Source organism: Hevea brasiliensis, unplaced genomic scaffold (genome assembly GCF_030052815.1).
Source record: "Hevea brasiliensis isolate MT/VB/25A 57/8 unplaced genomic scaffold, ASM3005281v1 Scaf171, whole genome shotgun sequence".
NCBI lineage: Eukaryota > Viridiplantae > Streptophyta > Magnoliopsida > Malpighiales > Euphorbiaceae > Hevea > Hevea brasiliensis.
The window spans coordinates 2,171-21,686 of NW_026614664.1; the positions used below are offsets into that span (position 1 = coordinate 2,171).

Sequence of the window (19,516 nt, forward strand, 5' to 3'; positions counted from 1 at the left end):
TGAAATGAGCCAAACTTACTCGGCAAACATGCAATCAAAATGTGGGGAATAAATAAAGAGGAACGCCTGCATAGGCTGACACCCGAGATTGGTAGGAACAATTCCCATGCCGGTTTTGTACATCGTCCAGTTTATTTTATTTGATAATTGGTATAATTAATAAAAATGGTGTCGCAAAAATTCAACGAAATGATTATATGGCCATGCATGCATCAACTCAAGCAATCCCATCCATCACCCCATCAAAGAAGAGAGATTGATGCTATTGGATTTTGACACATCATGCTCGGATTTTGAGACACAAGGTCTATCCGCTCAGAGGCTTCACATCAAATCATTTCTCTTCTCCTCTCTTTTCTCATATTACCAAACATATCTCTATCTTTTTCTAGTTGTCAAGGCTTTTGCTGGCAAAGGCTAACCCAAAAAGGCCAAAAGAAAGAAAAAGCTCCCCCACGATCTTCTCTTCTCTTCCCTTCTCCGCTCACGTGAGGGAACTTTGGGGCTTTGGCTTTGGCATTTTATTACAGAATTCTCTTATCTTGTACATGAAATCTACAACGAAATCTCTTCTCTTATAAATGAAATCTACAAAGAATTTAACTCTGCATGGGTTCTTTTCAAATTGTTCAATCCTTTTAGTCCTTACACCAATGTTGATTTGCAAAATCCATGAAAATAAGATCATCCCACTAAGCCATTTACATCCTGTTTGGGGTGAAAAATAAGAGGAAGAAAAATAATTAAGATAAATAATTTTAACAAGACTTTTTCTTATCCAGATAAAAGTGAAAAAAAAAATGAGAGAGGAGAAAAAAGTTATTTTTCTATTTCTCTCTCATTATAATAAGAAATCAAAAAGGAAAGGCTAACCTTATCCTATGAAATTATATATTTCCCCAAATAGATTGTTAATGTACTTAAAAATATTAAGCTCTTAGATTAACGACACCTGGACATTTATTATATAAATTAACTGCCTGTAAGAAAAAGCTAATATGCTCAAGGCACTCCATAGTTATTAAATTGTCGGTATATAATTTAAATCCCCCAAACAATAGCTAGAGTCCACAAATATTTCATGGAAAAAAAAAAAGACAAATGCTTTATTAAATACAAAATGGTGAGGAAATAAAATATAAATAAAAAAAGAATTTCTTCAATTTATTTTTTAATTTTTTATTTGGACAGAAGAAAATAAAATAAAAAAAATAAAATCATATTCTATTTATTATTTAAGATTAAAGTTTTTTTAAGACAATTATTTAAAATTAAAGTGAAAATGGATACAAGAAAAATGTACAAAATTTACCAACACCTTTCTCCTCCTCCGGCAATATATATACATAAAGAAAAGATTATGCATTTATTTTTTTATATTTCTCCTATTTTAAAAAAAAAAAAAAGAAAAAAGAGATGGATTTATTTTTTTTTTGTTATATTGCTTGAATTTTCAAATAAAGAATATCAAATTATTCTGCGATATTACGGGTTAACCCTTTTATTAAAAATGGAGAAATAAAACATAAAATCTTTTCGATTTTATGTACTTAAAATTGTTTAAAAAAAAAAATAAAGCGATTAGAAGTGTATTGAGAGAAACAAACAAGAAGGCCCGATACTCAAGAGATTGCCTTAATGATCGCGCATGACGACAAACATTATATCAGCTTCCGCTTCCCCACTCTCTCTCCCGCCGCCCTCCGCCTACGGCGCATCGTGGTTCGAGTCAGCATCAACTCCTCGCTGTTCTCGTCTCCTCCCTTTGGGCCACCACCTAACGTGGGCACATGGTTTACACCACCGCCCCTTCCGAGTGCGCAGTGCGCACTGGCATTAAACAGTACATAAATAAAAAATAATAGGAAAAAACGCAGCGTACTGTGTAGTTGTATTATTATTATTTAAGAGAAGTTGTATTATTATTTACTGTCAGTCCAATAATGTGTGATTGTATGTTTATCATTCGTACGGTTGTAATTAGGACACGTCTGTCTCAATGTGGGCCCCATTTTATCTTTTTATACTGAGTCTTATTTTTCTTCTGGGTAAATTACACAATGTTATCTAAGGGTATGCAATAATAAACCTCTTGTCTTTAATTTAAATATTAAAAATTAAATAAATTTAAAATAGTTAGGAAAAATAAAAAAAATAATAATAAACTCAACCTTTTCAAATCAGTGGATTTTGAAATTTGGTAGAATAAATGAAAAATAAACCCAAACCCAAAATCCCACGGATAGAAAATATAAAATGGGAGTGGACTAGGCCCATTAGAAGCAGAGGACAAGACAGAATAAATTGTATCCATATGGGCCCTCCAATAATATCATATACATGGTAAAATTGAAATTTACATTAATTATTCATCTCTTATTCTAATTTTTCAGATGATATAATAGAAATTTTAAGATATATACTTTTTTACTTAAATTTATATAATTAAACATCAAATTTTGTTCAAAAATTTGTTTTTATATCAATTAAATACATAATGTAAAATCTTATTTTATGAACTATATATTTCTTTTTCATGTTATACATACATACATATATGATCTGGTTTTGTAATTAATGGATTTAAATTTTTCATATATTTTTTTATTTATTTTATATACAGAATATTATCTATAATTTTAAAAATATTTATTTATTTTTAATGATATTTTAAAATTTTTAAAAAAGATTTTGAAGTTGAAGTTTGTTATTTGATTGATGAAAAATAAAGGAAATTTTGAATTTTTTTGCTATTTGGTTGAATTTAAGGATTTAAATATTTACAAAATTTTAAATAATATTTTTTAATTTAATAAAATTATTTAATTTATTTATTATTAATAAACATAACATAATTAATTTATAAATTAAAGTTAAAAATTAAATTTATATGTCGAATAGATTTAAATGACTATCGAACAGTTTCTTAATGGTTTAATGGTTAGAATCTTTTCTTGTATAGAAAAATTAATTATAAATATATTGAAACTATTTAACTTAAAAAGTTTTAATTTATAAGTGAGATTCAAATATGAATTTTAATTTAATATCCCAAATACCCATATAATATCATTTGATCGATAAATTTTTGTCCTTAACAATGTGTTTAAGTTTGTATCATATATATTAATACAAAGTTAAATAAAGATACTTTTCAATTTTTTTGAATGAAATCTATAAAACTTGAATAAAATTGGAATATAATGCATTTTACGTAATTGATTTGGAAAAAAACCTTAATGTACATTGAAACATAATTATTCTTTAATTTATAGAGCTTCCATTGAATAATAAAAGAAAAATATTAACCTTTCACCAAATATGAGTATCCATCTCGTTCCCGAGCATGACCCATTCGTTGGTAATTATTTTATTTTTTTATTTTTTACAAACCATTGTGTTTTTTCTAACTTCTTTTTTGTCTTATTCTTTAATAAATAGTAAGGCATTTTTTCTTTTATACAAAGACTTCAACAATATATTAAATTAATTTTTTTTAATGTTTTAAGCGATATAATAATAATAATAACAACAATATTGTTATTAATATATTTTTTTGGTTGGAAAACAACATTATTCATAATTTTTTATTATATTGATAGAAGAATGATGTTTAATTTAATTTATGTATAAATTTCATGAATGAATTATTTTTAACATGTACTAAATTTATTTATTAGCTTGGTCTATGGGTTCTCTTTATATCGTAATTGAATCTGACTGCTTCACTCTTATTTCTACTATCAACAGTCCCCAAGATAGTGTTGATTGAGAAATTAGAGCACCTATTGCTGTTATTCATTCTCTTATGCAGAGGTTTAGTTCAGTCTCTTTTGTTTGGGTTAAAAGGGATGTAAAAAAGTGGCTGATTGCATAGTCCAATTAAGGATTGTTTGCGGTATAATTGGGTTTAAAATAATCTTGCTAAGCTCAGCTCTTTTTTTATCTTGTTGCCCAGAGGTTTGGTTAATGCAATGCAATGCATTCTGCAATTAAAAAAATTTATTTATTTCTTTATTTTAATTGTAGTTACCAGTTATCTTGAAAGTTGAAATTTTTGTTACACATGCAATTAATTGATGGTCAGAAAGAATTACCTCAGATTTTAAAACAAGTACTAAAGTAGGAAAAAAAATTTTTAAAAGAAAAGTTCTTTGTTTTTAACCCAAAAAGCTCTATGCAGATCAACTGCCAACTTGCTATCATGCAGGGATTACAAGGGGAAACAAACTTCGATCTGTGGTGGCAAGCTGTCAGCCATGCACTCCCTTCATTCCACCAAAAAGTGCTAGCTTCTCATATAAATATCAATAAGAAGAACCCAGCAAGATTTTCAAGAAACTGAGATAGGTAGATAGATAGCCCATGGAGAAGGTTAAGGAGAGTGGAACCATGAACAATTGTGAAGTGGAGACGCCCAAAAACATAACCATCAAAGGCATTATAAGTTTGCTGATGCAAAGTGTTGATGAGAAATGTGATAGGAGTGTGATTTCTCTTGGCATGGGTGACCCTTCTGCCTATTCTTGCTTTCACACCACACCTATTGCTCAACATGCTGTTGTTGATGCTTTTCAATCTGACAAGTTCAATGGTTATTCTCCTACTGTTGGCCTTCCGCAAACTAGAAGGTAATCTCCAAGTTTTCTCAATCCTGATATTTTTTAACTCCTTCATTAGGCATTTATCAGTTAGTTTATGCAACTATTTTTGTAATTTTCCTGATTTTATAGAGTTCTGTCCAATTTAATTTTTGACTCTTGCAGACCAATTTTGGTGTCTGGTTCTAGGTTTGAGAATTCTCTTCATTTAGAATTGAATTTGTTGCTCTAGTATGTATCCAGTTTAAAGAATTCACTTTGGAGTGAAAAGTATCTCAGTTTTCTGCTATTTCATTATCGGAGCTCATAATTGCTATCTTGTGGTCATGAATAATTCATTGCAGCTGGACTTACAGATTAGAATTGTTAGTTCTATCATAGTTCTTAAACTCCTCAGTTCTGAGTCTTCTGACTGTTGCAAGTTGTTAATATTTGGGATAGAGGTAATCCATAAGTGTTTTAGGTTTCAAGTGTTCAAATCTGAACGCTATTATTAAACTCAGTCTGAAAGTTAACTAGGAGAGATAACCGAGTAAATGAACAGGTCAATGGTTCAATATGGGAATCATTAAAAATTAATTAAATATAATACATATTAATATAAATAAATAAAATTAATTAAATAAAATTTAATTATTTAAAATAAAATTTTAATATTTATTAAATTATATCTACATAATTTTTAATAGTATTTTAAATTTTATATAAAAGTATTAAAAAATATAATAAATAAGAAATTTTTATGAAGGTATAATTCTCTTTTTAATATTGATGATATATTAAGTATATGTTAAAACAAATATATTGAAATAAAAAAATGTAAGTACTAAATTAGCTCACTTGATTTTAATTTTAAAGTCTTTTTATGAAGTTTTTAGTTTAATTTTCCATATCAACACTTAAAAAAAAAATCTATTGAATAATTAAACTTGCGGGACACCGAATTGTTTTGTTTCAATTACAAACTCAGACTGATTCACTGATTTTACAGGTTAGGTCAGTCTGGGTTTAATAATAATAGACCTGAATGTGAGGGGTGTATTAATATCATATATCGGTTTGAGATAACAGTAATGTATTTTTTATAATGCCTTACACATTTCTCCCTAATTATTTTTTGAAAATAAGTTAGACTTCACCCATTTTCTTAAAACGAATATAAATATTCAAGGAGTTGTGATCAAAGTTTCTTTAATTTACCGTAATTTCTGATTGCAATTAAATTTCAAACTATCCATAATTACTATTCAGGTCTGCATCATTATATTTCTTTGCCTATTTCTTATAGTCGTTGTGTTGAAATTAATCTTTCAATTAGCATTTTACCATTGCTAAGATTTAAGAATTAATTAGAAGGATAGAAAAGAAAGAGAAAGAGAGAAGAGAATTACAAAGAGCTACATCTTTATTATCATTACTTTTATAAAATAAAAGATTATATGTTTATATATGAATTTCTATAATTATTCTACTCAATTAATAATATAAATCTTACACTAAATTGTAATATATAAAATCTACTAATTAAAAATATATAAAATTCATCTTGATTTTTCACAACTCTCTCCTTAAAATGGAACCTTATTAATTTCAACACTTCCCTTAACGAGATTCTCATTGAAACCAATAAATCCCTCAAAACAGCTCACAAGTTAGATTCAGAAACACCTGCACAAAGATACCAACACATATTAACTCACAAGATTGTATTTTCTCTCCATAAATGATGCTAGCAAGGAAACCTTAACACAACGCAATTCAGAAGATTGCGCTTCCTGTCCAAAGGCAGCAACGGTGAGGAAAGACAAAACAATAGGTGAATCTTTATTCAATAGCTCATAAGGGCCGTGATACGGTGGCTGTCCAAACTAAAACACCCACGAATTGAAATAGGACCTCGAATAAAGAGCAAACCCAAAACTCAAAACACATAAGTTTCAGCTACTTCCAGGTAATATTGAAGTCGGTGCTCAACCCTAAGAGTCTTAAAATAACAGTAGTTATTAAAGGTAGACCACCAAAAAGTAGTAAATGGTCTCCTAAAGCCAAATCATACACAAAACAACTTAAAACCACGTCACATAAGAAGAATGGAGTTTCAAAACGTGTTGGAAGTTGCAGATTTGTCAACAGGTCACTAGGCCCAAATCAACACGCCAACCACAGCCTAAACACCCTTAAAGGAAGCACTTAACCAAACAAAATTCTGACGGAAATAAAACAACCAATCTTGAATGCAAACACACCCAGTAGCAAATCCTCAGCAAAAATCATAATGCCTATCTGCAGCAAATCAAAACAACCAAAACAGAACTTAAATAAAGAGCCTTAATGTCCTGAAGCAGAACTAGCGTGTTAGACTAGAAGATTACAGAAACTGACTTGCAGCCAATACCTTGGAACACCCATAGAAGAGCTTCAGACCACACGTTAGCACGCTAGGATGAACTGAGAACATCGAGGCGACCTTGGGAAACGAAGCCAAAAGGGCAAACTCCGGCCGACACACTGCCACTCGCCAGCGTGTGGGGTAGGGAAAAAAAATCAAAGATCCTGTGCATGGGGGCTACTCTTTGGGTCGCTGATCACTGAACTTCACCTAGAGATTAATTGGAAGTCAGACTTCCTTCTAGGGTTGGCTGTGAGACTTGATAGTCACCCAAAAATATTGACATGAAGAAATCGTTGCCAACAATGGAAATACATAAGCTTTAGCGCGAAGAAAATAAACAAAACAGAAAAAATATATATATATATATATATTTTCTTTTTTTCTTTTTTTTTCTTTTTTTTCCTTTTCACAGAAACAGCCCGATACCATGTTAATATTTAAGAATTAGAAAAATTGGAAAGAAAGAAAGAGAGAGAATAAAATCACAAAGGTAAACTCTTTTTTTTATTATTTTTATAAAATAAAAAATTATATATTTATATATAAATCTACTTTTATAAAATAAAAAATATGAATTTTATCTATTTAGAAATATAGATCCAATCCATTTAGCAATATAAATTCTACACTAAATAAAAATATATAAAATTTAATAATTAAGAATATATAAAACCCACATTGACTTTCTATAACACCCTTTTTTTCAAGCTGAAATCTAAAATAACTCATCTGTATTGGCCTTAGCCTTTTGGTATCTTATTTCAGAGTTATAGTAAGAAGCGGCTAAAAGTACATATAAAACTTCTGGTTCAAAGTTGAGAGGCTTCTTCTCTGAATAATGTGGTTTATAAGATTCTTTAATCATTTCAGTTTTGCTCTCTCATTATACAGGGCAATTGCTGATTACCTATCTCGTGATCTTCCTTACAAGTTGTCATCTGATGATGTTTTTATCACATCTGGTTGCACACAAGCCATTGATGTTGCTTTGACAATGCTTGCTCGTCCTAGTGCGAATATCCTGCTTCCAAGGCCATGCTTTCCAATTTATGAACTTTGTGCTGCGTTTAGGGGACTTGAAGTTAGACGCTTTGATCTTCTTCCAGATAAAGGCTGGGAGGTTGATCGGGATGCAATTGAAGTTCTTGCAGATCAGAATACTGTTGCATTGGTTATCATAAATCCTGGAAATCCTTGTGGGAATGTATACTCTTACCAACATTTGAAAGAGGTTAGTGGTCCAGGAGTTGGGTTCAAGTGCCAAGCAAACATATGTCAAGTGAGGTTGTATTGTTTCCTATATGTGACGCCATGAGTCTTATTTGGTTGCTTATTTGGTTTAGATTGCAGATATAGCGGAAAAGCTTAAAATTCTTGTTATTGCTGATGAAGTTTATGGGCACCTTGCTTTTGGGAAGAATCCGTTTGTACCAATGGGAGTTTTTGGATCCACTGTTCCTGTTCTTACCCTTGGTTCTCTATCAAAGAGATGGATAGTGCCTGGATGGCGACTTGGTTGGTTTGTAACTACTGATCCATCTGGCAAGTTCATAAAAACAAAGGTTTACTTTCTTCTCTTTCTGTGTATCTACATGGCATTTCATCAGTAGGGCTTACCCCATTATATCACCAGGTTCTCAACTCTGGATTGCATTTCCTAAAACATATATGTCATAACTAAAGAGTCCTGATGATACATAAAAGATGCTTCTTCATAAAACATAGAACTTTTTCTCTCAATTCATTGGATTACAGCACCTCCATATTCATTTTTCCCTTGTCGGTTATTTTACTAACATCAAATTTTGTCACTTCTACTGCACGAGTAAGAAACTTGAATTTGGCATATTCAATTGGTAAGCAGACGTTTCGGATTACTAGTTCTTAAATTGTGCACTGCGCGCATCTACCATTACTATTGGCATCCTTTTCTATTCTTTTGTTGAACTTTTTCAATGTGCTCGTTTCTCTTTCTGTGGCAGTAACCGAATGCTTCTCTATTCCCCATAGTATTGAACAATCTTCTTGGAGATTTTAACATTTCCTACATTCTACCAAATCTTGTACTCAGGTTGTTGAACATATTAAGAAGTACTTCGACATTTTGGGAGGACCTGCAACTTTCATCCAGGTTTGCTTATTTGCATGATTAAAATTTCAACGGCAGCGGAGGGACATTGAACTGCATTTCTTGATTAGCTGCAGATAATATTTGAATGCATGTGCCAAGAGTTGTTGCTTGTTCCATGCTTGTTCTTGAAAGTAGTTGTCCATGTGAATAGAACTTTTTCAATATTTTGACGTTTGAGAGAAGCTAATAACATCAGGTTTTTCAACTAGGTTTTCTTTCATGCCAAGTATAATCTACCCCTTCCTCCCCTTTTTTATTTTTTTTCTCCTGATTTGATGTTGATATTATTTTCGTATGTTAGGCAGCAGTACCTTACATTCTTGAGCAAACTGATGAAGTTTTCTTCAAGAAAACAATCAATATACTGAAGCAGGCATCCGAGATTTGCTGTGATAGGATAAAGGAGATCCCTTGCATCACTTGTCCTCACAAGCCTCAGGGATCTATGGCTGTTATGGTGAGGAAAAGGAAGAATTTGGAGCTCTTGTTGCATTTAAATAATGGGAGTACAACTGAAATCTCTCATGTTGAGCTTTTAATGTAATGCAGATGAAACTGAATCTTCCACTACTGGATGATATCTCAGATGATATTGATTTCTGCTTCAAACTGGCTAAAGAGGAATCTGTTATCATTCTTCCAGGTAGGAAACATATGATCGAAGAAAATGAAATGAGTGATTTTGTAACTTGGTTCTATTTTATAATCCAAGACCTATGGAGTGCTCCCTAAAACGGATTATTACTTGTTTCCAAGTTGCTGAAATCTTTCACCTGATGTCAGCTAACAAGCCTGCAGTTCTGTCATTGCTAACAGATGATAATTATATTTCTTTTGCAGGAACTGCAGTGGGGCTAAAAGATTGGCTCCGCATAACTTTCGCTGCCGACCCAGCATCACTTGAAGAAGCTCTAGTGAGGGTAAAATCTTTCTGTCAAAGGCACACCAAGTTTATATAGGGCAGCTACCAATGATCCCATGATAGATTCTTCCCTTTGGTGAAGCTGTTAAAAGTAATCTATCAGTAGCCGTATTATTAAACATGTAAACAAAAATAGACTTCATAGTATCTTTATCAGGTAAGCACATAAAGGAATTGACAGCTAGACATGAACCTAAACAGAGGTTCAGAGTTTACTGCATACAAGTCCATGTGAGAAATCGATGACAAGTTTTACTCTTTGAGGGTCGTACTGATATTCAAATCTTCTTAACTTGTTTCATTGGAAGACAATGTTCTGCATTAATCATCATGAAATTGATATCATAAGGACTCATTTTTATAGCATTTCTCAGTCCATCTCCATAAATCTACTACTCTCAAATTGCAGTAATATTTGCAAAAATTTAGTGTCAAAACATGTCCATTGTATTTGGCTTCAGAAGGGGGGGGGGGGGGGCGGGGGGTGGGGAGGGGGGAGAGAGGAGAGAAGATAGACAAAACTGAAAGGAGACATTGGGTGACTCTCGGAAAAGGACCATGGAGAAGAACTTACCAACAGAGGGGGTCCAGAATTTTTCCCTTTCTTTAAAGAATACAGTTTAATATTATTTTTCTTTTAAATCTTTCCCTTGGAATGTATCAATTGCAGTTTAGTGACATGCAATTGTTCTCCAAATTTCTTGACTTTTAGGGATTGCTATTTAATTGGAAATTATTGAGTCCACTTTTAGTATTTTTAACACACATAAATTTAGGTCACTCTATAAAATATGGAAAATAGGTCCCACATTTATTTGAATAAATAACACAAGCTATGTATGATAATGGCAAATTATATAATATACCCAACTTTCATAATCTATGAAAAAGCTTACAATATGTAACCACGAGGAATACTAAAAAATAGTAATGTGTAGGGGAGAGCGAATTTTGATTTAAATCGAAAAACCTAATCGAACTGAGTCAATTCGGTTCAATCAATTCAGTTTTAAAATTTAATCGACTCGGTTCGATTATTTTCATAAAAAAAAAAACTGAATCAAAATTACTAATATATATATATATAAAGAAAACCCTAAGATTTTTTAGTTTTGATTTCTAATTTTGTTTTTATGTTTTATTATTGAGATGTAATGTTAAAAATATGAAATTTTATAAAATTCAGTTTGATCGGCTTAAAACTGAATCAAACTGATATTTATTTATTCAGTTCGATTCAATTCGGTTTTGATTTTTTCTTAATAATAGGTTTGATTTGGTTTTTAAAATTTTTTATTTTTGATTTTTAATTTTATCGGTTTGGAACCGAACCGAGCATTTGCACACTCCTAGTACTATGCTTGCATCCAATAATTTTCTTTATATAATTTGCTCAATTGAGTTTATGATTTTCTTTTTTCTTGATTGGCATAAAAATCAATTTTGAGAATATCAAAGGATTATTTCTTTTGAATACACTACATCGAAGTGAGGAATTCACTATAATATCATCTGAAAAAAAAACTTAATTTCAGTGTATGAAAATCAATTTGAAAATACCTCATAGATATCAAAAATTTTTTTACAAAAATTTGTATGAAAAGAAAACTATGAATATAAAATGATAGGATGATGATGATGATGTTTTATTTTAACAGCTGATATTTTCTTACTAATAAGAAAAATAATTCTTGTGGGATATTATCTAAATAATTCTTGTGGGATATTATCTAGTTTTCCCTTTCCTTAGAATCCCCCACCCCCAAAATCCAAAGATTATTCTTTAAAAAATAATTGGAAAATTGTTAGCATATAATGTTTATTATGTATAGGAATGTAAATGGTTCGATTGATTAAATTGCGTGAATATATTTTGAAAAAATTATTATTTAGTTGTTATATTTTAATAAAGGTATTTATTTTTATTTTTTATTTTAAAAAAATATATTTATATTTATTTTTTGTTTTTTAAAAAATATATTATTTAATTTCTTCTAGTATATTATACCATTAATTTTAATATTATATTAAGGAATGGAAAGAATGGAGCAAGTGATGATCATGACCCTTGAGGCCTTCTAAAATTCTCTTTTTTACATATATATACATCCTTGAAAATTTTATTTTATTTAGCTATTGGTCCTCTAAGATATATATTTTTTTTGTTTTATTATAATATAGATAATATAAAATATCAAAAGTTTTTTTTTATTATATATTTAATAAATTTTTATAACATTGAATCGCTTAAAAAATTATCTAATTTAACTATACCTTATTATATTATACCATTTTCAAATATATAATATTGACTCCTTCGAATATATAAAATTATAATTAAATATTTTTTAATTTAATTTTATATGTAACATTGGCTTTTGGAATAATAATAGGTAGACTACCCATAAAAATCAATGTAACTCAACTCCATTGCTATTTTCAATACTTAAACATGTTAAAAATTTTTTTATTATTATTATTATTATATCTAAATTTATTTAATTTTATATATTTTAATTAATATTATGCATAAAATATATTTCATAAAATATTTTTATTAATATATATATTAAAATTTAATAATTCTACAAAATATTTTATTGAAATATAACATATCAAAAATTTTATAAAAATTATAAAAAATATATTTTATATTTAATTAATTATTTATATAAATAAATTTAAATAACATATACTCACTACATAAAACTCAAACTCTACACCACTATTATTTCCTAAATTTAAATTCATCTCAAACCTAATTAATACTACTTAAATTTATTGTAATGTAAGATTCAGTCTGATCATATGATAAAAATACTTCACCTTTTACCATTAATCCACTTAAGATTTTTTTTTATTTTAATAAAATTAAGAAGAGAAATTTAATATGACGTACTAAAATCAATCAATCCTATAAATTATTTTTAATTAAATGCTAATTGAATTTTCTCAAAAGTTAGAAACCAATCAAAATCAACTATAAAAAAAAATAAAAAAATCAATCAGTTGTATATCTTACTGTAATGCACCATAATATAAAAAAAAAAATATTTTTAATATATTTAAATTATAAATAATGTGAAATAATTCTATTAATTTAGTTTACAGCCACGATACTGATTACCTGAATATTTCTCCTTGCTAATACACAGCAATAGACCTTAGACGACATGGTCATATGGCGACATGGTCAACCCATTCCCGTGGTTGGTAACAAAATTCCTAGATATACATACACAGCAATAGACCTTAGACGATTCCTTTCATTGAAGACTAGACAACAAGACATTTCTACTTATGCCTGATACTACTCTGTCCAGTAACTAGAACCAAAAACTGCAAAGACAAACTGCTACAAGTTAACAGAAATTGATTCCTCCAACCCTATCACGTTATTCTATAATCGATACCAAGTTCAGACTTACTAATATAACCCTGAACTCACTTCTTCTCATCAATTATATCCCTTGCTTTGAAGAGATTCTTTCACCATCACTTTTTGCTTATCATCCATGGAGCATCAAAAATCAGGTAATAGTATATGGGTTTTTTTCTATTTGGTTTTTCTGTTGAAAAATTGTTCAGCATGTTTAATGTTTTATGTCTTCAAGATGAGATTGCTGCATTCGAGGCTGAGAAAGCAGTCTACAGTGACTTTAAGGTTCACGTGTTCTCCTCTTCTTCAGAGGTTGGAAACTATAAATTCCATATTTCATAACAATTACAATTGATTATGATTTTTTATGCTAATTGATCGTTTAGGGTCTTTTTTGCTATCTTCTGACATATTTGGAGAATCTCCCAAATTGGTCCTGTTTTTAGGACAATACTGCTCTGCTCTTTGTGTCTCTCTTTTTCACAAATATTCAGGATCTTGTACTGTTGGCTGCTGGATATGTTCAGGAAAAATGGGCAGTGTAGGGAATGGATTTGGGATTGTCAGTTGTAAATAAAAAGAGGAGTTTTTCATTGAGTTGCTTTAGTGAAACTTGCTGATAACCAAATTAGGTCGACGGGTGATACAATTCCTAGCAGCTAGTGAATATGATATAATATGATATGGTTATGCTTTTAAAAACAGACAAGGTAGATTGTATTTCACTGTTTATAATGATGAGTAAATGGATCCTAAATTATGGATGTCAAGCTTTCTATGAGACACGACATTCTATTTATATTATTGGTTTGCCCTTTCTACTGGTGTCTTGTTGTGTTTGGCAACTTAAAAATTTATTGATAAAGGGAGAGGAAATGTTTTATTTTGTTTGGATGAAGAGGATGGGAAGGGAAATGTAATTATAAATAAAATTAAAGAGGGTAATAAGGTTCTCCGTCAAAGTTGAATTTTTTTACAACCCAAATTGGGTTGCAATCAATTTCAATTCCTGGAAGGGAATGAAGATGAATAATTACCCTCCCTTCCCTTGCCCTCCTTTTCTTTTAAAAAAAGAAAATTCCCAAATAAGGTGGTTAACGATTTCACCTCCATCCTGCTCCCTTCCTCTTCGTTCCACTCCCATCCATGCATAATGTTAATCTAGTGGTAAAGGTGAAAGAATTTATGAGTGTGTGTTAATTTTTGAAATCTCATCAATAATAATTTTCTCCCTAGTACTAAAAAAGTAATTTCAGTTTGCCTTCTCCCCTTAGACGAGCATTGCCTTCAAACAAATAGAAATATGATTAAATTCATCCATTGAGATTGATGCCTGCCCTCGTGCCTCTCAAGGGTGCCAACTAGTTCAGTGATTTTCAAGATGCAAATTGAAATTCAGAAATTTGGTGACTTTAATAAGATTTAGCAGTGACTACAGGAGAACTTTACCTCATTCTTCTCTATTCTATTTCCCTAATATTTTACTTCACTTTCTTCTCCATTTTATTGTTGATCAATCAGTTGCTTGAAAGGCTACACGAGAAATGGAGTTTAGTAAAAAAGCAACCATACCCAGCAATGTATTCTAGCGTGTATGGAGGAATAATTCTTGATCCTGCAATTATGGTGATTCCTATAGATGATCACATGGTTCATCGAGGGCATGGAGTGTTCGATACATCTATTATTTATGATGGGTATGCATAAACTCTTAACTTTTGTGACTTTTCTTTTCTCCTATCCATTTTGGAGTACAATTGGTGTTAATAACTTTTTGAACAATATGGCTTATGCAGATATCTTTATGAACTTGATGTCCATTTGGACCGCTTTCTACGATCAGCATCTAAAGCAAAGATATCTTCTCCTTTCCCTCGCTCAACTCTTCGAAGCATTCTTATTCAAATGACAGCAGTATCGAAATGCAAGAAAGGAACTCTAAGATTCTGGCTAAGTGCAGGCCCTGGAAACTTCTTGCTTTCGCCTGCAGGTTGCCCAACTTCTGCTTTCTATGCTGTAGTTATTGATGATGACTTCTCCCAGTGCAAGGAGGGGGTTAAAGTGATAACTTCCACTATCCCCATGAAGTCACCTTTGTTTGCAACTACGAAAAATGTGAACTATCTCCCTAATGTCCTCTCAGTAATGGAAGCCGAAGAGAAGGGAGCATTTGCTTCTATCTGGGTTGATAACGAAGGCTATATCGCTGAGGGTCCAAATGTGAATGTGGCTTTCATAACCCAAGATAAGGAGCTTATCTTACCTTCATTTGACAAGATCCTTAGTGGTTGCACTGCATTAAGGCTTCTTCAAGTAGCACCTAAATTGGTCGAGCAAGGGCAATTAAAAAGAGTTAAAATTGCTGATCTTACTGTTCAAGAGGCCAAAAGGGCAGCTGAAATGATGTATGTTGGAAGCACACTTCCTCTCTTGCCAATTGTTATGTGGGATGAGCAATCCATTGGAGATGGTAACAACAATTCTCTATCACACATTTCATTATTCATGGTTTATGATCTGGATGCTACTGATTAGCAATAAAAAGGAACATAATCTTTCTAAATTGATCATTGAAAGTCACCTTTTCTTGTTGCATAGCATGGGAAATGGTTTTAAAAGAACTATTATCTTTTTGCACATGATTGGTTATGGATGAGTCATTTATTTCATATAAAATACTTTGTTTCTGTCTTCTTGGTTGCAGGAAAGGTAGGAGAGTTAACAATGGCACTCTCTGATCTGCTTTGGGAAGATATGGTTGCAGGCGACGGCATGCAAAGGGTACCTGTTCCTTATGAGAAGCTAGCCACATAGATTCAATAGCTGAGACCAAAGGAATGATTTCAACTTAAACTTTAGCTTCTCTCATTGCTCATTGTTATTTTCCTGCTGCTTGCCAAGGGACTTGCTTTGGCTAGTCATTGTTCATGGAATAAATCAATTGACGTTTGATTTTGCTCTGTTCATTAGTCCAAAGTGTATAATGAACATAATTACGCCTATAATAATTACCTGCATTGAATTAAGACCTTCATTTGATGAACAGAATGCGATGACATAAACGCATGTTAGCAAGAGAACTAAGTTGAGCCTATCCTCAAACTGTTTTTGTCAACAACATGGTTTTAGAATGTCTTTTGCAACAATAGCTGGGAAGACATTTTCACTTGCAGATGGAGAGATCTATGTGTTTTCCTTGCAGCTTCTAAATCTTTTAGGAATTTAATTCCTCTAAAATGGTTTCTCCTAGAAAATATTCACTTTTCTGACCCTTTATCCTATAGTTACCATTTCAGTTCCACAGATGAACAAAAACTGATATTTTCCAGTATTTTTCAAGGAAAACAGTAAATCTGCTTGAAATTTGTATACAACCTTCTACTTTTAGCTACAGCACAAAAATAAGAAGCTCATAAAGTCATGCTTGAGCTCAATGTTCCATAGGATTCAATGATTATACAAAAAAAAACTAAAAATGTCAGGCATTGTAGATTTCAATCCAGAGTAAACTGAAAAGTTACTCTCAGGGAAAATGAATCTGATACAGAACTTCTGAAGGAAATTTTCTTAAAAAATTCATACAAAATAAAAGAAAAAACTTTGAAAGTTTTTGGTATAATGGCATCTCTGGGTATATATATTGTTATTACAATTAAAATCATGCTAATATAGCATCATCAAGAGGTAAAAAAAATATAATTTCATAGCATTGAAGAATAAAGAAGTTGTCATTGCAGAACAACTCCCAGCTCTTTTCCACCTCTCTGAAAATAGCAAACAAATTTCCCCATGTCACCCATTTCGAAGGAGGAAGGCTGAGTATCAATGAATTGGCAAGCGCTAGCCTCTAAGGATTCATCACAGCCAACAGAACCAGGTGGCTTGAGCTCAATCATCTTGGATGCAAAAAAGGGCGCTAGCTATGAGTAAATCTTTGCAAGCAAGAGTACTGGAAGATATGTGAGAAAGACTGGTTTTTTTCTTTTCCTTGAAGTTGGAATAAATAAGTAGTCCTCGCTTATCTTTGAAGCGAATTGCATAAAAAATTCACACCATTAAAAAAGCATCTTATAATTGCTTTTTTATCTTGTAGTGGTAGGCAATTATTATGTACAGTAAATGCGTCTTCTTTTGGCAGCTCACATCATCAGATGCCTTCTAATGACCATTAGCCATTGCCTGCCACCGTTGCTAACTTTTTCTTGTACGTGTTTCACATTTGCTTTCTTCGGTTGATAAAAATAATAATAATAATAATAATGAGTATTAATAATTTTTTTTTTTTAAGTTCAGATGAGGTAAATGGTGACAACGATGATCTGAAACCCCTTCAATTACTTGAAGACATGAAACGCCCCCAACCTTGCTCCTCCTCCTTCAACCACTGCAACCTTACCCTTTCCCACAATAATCAAAACCAGAACCACAAACCCACCTCACATAAAACACCGAACAGGAATTATCCCACAGTTTACTTTGAAACTTCCCTACCAATTTGGATGCCACTATGAGATGTCTTTAGCAGATATAGTGCCATTGATGTGTTCATCCCCTGAAAACTTAGTTGGATAGGCCGTCGATTTGGGTTTATGTCCTGGAAAAATAAAATCTTAGAGGACTTCTTCACATGCTAAACCAATTTTAAGGATCGGGACTTTCAAACTACGTGACTTTATTTTCAGATTTTTCAAGCTGTTTTCCACCTAGAAAGAAAAATAAATCAAAATATGGAAGCCCATGAGAGGTGGTATGATCCTCTTATCTTTTTCATCTAAAGTCATGAATCCATTACTCAGTGATAATAGCTCAATGTCTTGTGGTTGAATTTGACCCTAGTTGGGCGATTCATCTAGCTGTGAGCTCAAGATATGTCATTACATATTTGGACATTTTTTTTTTTGATGGATTATTAGGAACTTGTGCGGAGATTTCATTATTCGTTGATGAAAGCTCTAAAAGCATCAAGCTAGATTGATCAGCTTGAATTTTAATGAATGTTGCGTCTTCAGATTTTGTGAGCAAAGTTATTGTTGTTGTTTTGAGTAGAATGTTTCCGTAGCTCTAAGAAAGAAGAAAATTTATATATTAATTATGTTTAAATTAAATTTAATATTTTTTTTAAGGTGAAATATTTAGCTCTAACAATACTATTTAAAAAATTTGTAATAAATATATATGGAGTATAAAGTTTGATTTCGCATATAAAGACAATAGAAATGGTCAAAATAATCTCTCTTTGTGTGTGGCTCAAGGAAGTTATTTGGCGAAAAGGGCTCTGCTTCATGTTTGAAAAAGCAAAGCTGAATAAACAAATAAAAGCAAATTAAACAGAAAATAATATGGCAGATTGCAGGCCTTTAGGGTTCTTGATAGGTTTGCCATTTGCTTTCGTTTCTTTGCTTTTATCCCTAGTTGGAGCCATTGTGTGGATTATTGGGTGAGTCTTCTCTTCCTTATTTTTCATTCTTTTCTTTTCTTCTATTTTAAAAAAAGGATTATATATGCATATAGCTTTAAGAAAACACAATCAAAATATAATTTCTTAATTTCCCCTTGCAATTTATTGTCAATAATGGGTTTAAATTTTTAAATTATATATTCAACAAATAAACAAATCCCATTTTTAGGTATTCATTAATAATTTGTGCTTAATTATTTTAATATGTGCATTAATTAATTATTGTAAAATTAAATTAATATTTGATAACAGGAGTGTATTGAGTTGCATCTGCCCTTGTTGCATATTTTGTGCCGGACTTGCAGACTTGGCGATGAGTCTTGTGAAGCTTCCTGTAACTATCATCCAGGGATTCATTGCTTTTATTCCTTGTTGATCCATGTGTGTGCGCGCGCCCCTTCAATTAATTTGGTTCAGTCATTGTTTTTTTTTTTTTAATATATATACAATAGAAATCATAAGGTATTCCAAACTCATTAGTCCAAATAATTCGGATTCACACCACATAGACTTATAAAGGGGACAAAATACTTCCTGATAAATTTTAAAGGTATTCTATATTTAGAACTTGAACCCGATATCCATCTCAGTCATTGAAAGTTAGTTTATAGTCATTGTTAATTGTCTATATTA

General features: G+C 31.2%; 3 protein-coding genes across 4 annotated transcripts; all 3 read left to right on the forward strand.

Annotated features, from left to right (window-relative positions):
* The first annotated feature begins 4,233 nt into the window (after positions 1 to 4,233).
* Positions 4,234 to 10,412, forward strand: LOC131176569 (probable aminotransferase TAT2). Of its 2 annotated transcripts, none has more exons than XM_058141620.1 (7): positions 4,234 to 4,631; positions 8,065 to 8,224; positions 8,337 to 8,555; positions 9,065 to 9,124; positions 9,426 to 9,581; positions 9,674 to 9,767; positions 9,965 to 10,412. In XM_058141620.1, exons 1-7 carry the CDS (start codon positions 4,366 to 4,368, stop codon positions 10,081 to 10,083), a joined length of 1,074 nt encoding a protein of 357 aa, XP_057997603.1. In that variant the 5' UTR covers positions 4,234 to 4,365; the 3' UTR covers positions 10,084 to 10,412. The 2 variants fall into 2 exon arrangements, with proteins under 2 accessions (XP_057997603.1, XP_057997602.1); XM_058141619.1 differs by having other exon boundaries at positions 4,241 to 4,631; positions 7,885 to 8,224.
* A 2,893-nt stretch (positions 10,413 to 13,305) lies between these two features.
* Positions 13,306 to 16,451, forward strand: LOC131176570 (D-amino-acid transaminase, chloroplastic-like). The gene is made up of 5 exons (XM_058141621.1): positions 13,306 to 13,580; positions 13,661 to 13,737; positions 14,947 to 15,122; positions 15,222 to 15,895; positions 16,130 to 16,451. Exons 1-5 carry the CDS (start codon positions 13,562 to 13,564, stop codon positions 16,237 to 16,239), a joined length of 1,056 nt encoding a protein of 351 aa, XP_057997604.1. The 5' UTR covers positions 13,306 to 13,561; the 3' UTR covers positions 16,240 to 16,451.
* A 2,313-nt stretch (positions 16,452 to 18,764) lies between these two features.
* LOC131176568 (signaling peptide TAXIMIN 2-like) lies at positions 18,765 to 19,280 on the forward strand. Its single transcript, XM_058141615.1, has 2 exons — positions 18,765 to 18,862; positions 19,136 to 19,280. Exons 1-2 carry the CDS (start codon positions 18,765 to 18,767, stop codon positions 19,257 to 19,259), a joined length of 222 nt encoding a protein of 73 aa, XP_057997598.1. The 3' UTR covers positions 19,260 to 19,280.
* Positions 19,281 to 19,516: the final 236 nt, after the last annotated feature.

Coding starts and splice junctions, on each gene's coding strand:
- LOC131176569 (XM_058141619.1), top strand. CDS start 4,366: ATGGAGAAGGTTAAGGAGAGTGGAACCATGAACAATTGTGAAGTGGAG. Junction 4,632..7,884: donor GGCCTTCCGCAAACTAGAAG/GTAATCTCCAAG, acceptor CTCATTATACAG/GGCAATTGCTGATTACCTAT. Junction 8,225..8,336: donor CTTACCAACATTTGAAAGAG/GTTAGTGGTCCA, acceptor TATTTGGTTTAG/ATTGCAGATATAGCGGAAAA.
- LOC131176570 (XM_058141621.1), top strand. Junction 15,123..15,221: donor ACATCTATTATTTATGATGG/GTATGCATAAAC, acceptor TGGCTTATGCAG/ATATCTTTATGAACTTGATG. Junction 15,896..16,129: donor TGAGCAATCCATTGGAGATG/GTAACAACAATT, acceptor TCTTGGTTGCAG/GAAAGGTAGGAGAGTTAACA.
- LOC131176568 (XM_058141615.1), top strand. CDS start 18,765: ATGGCAGATTGCAGGCCTTTAGGGTTCTTGATAGGTTTGCCATTTGCT. Junction 18,863..19,135: donor GCCATTGTGTGGATTATTGG/GTGAGTCTTCTC, acceptor ATTTGATAACAG/GAGTGTATTGAGTTGCATCT.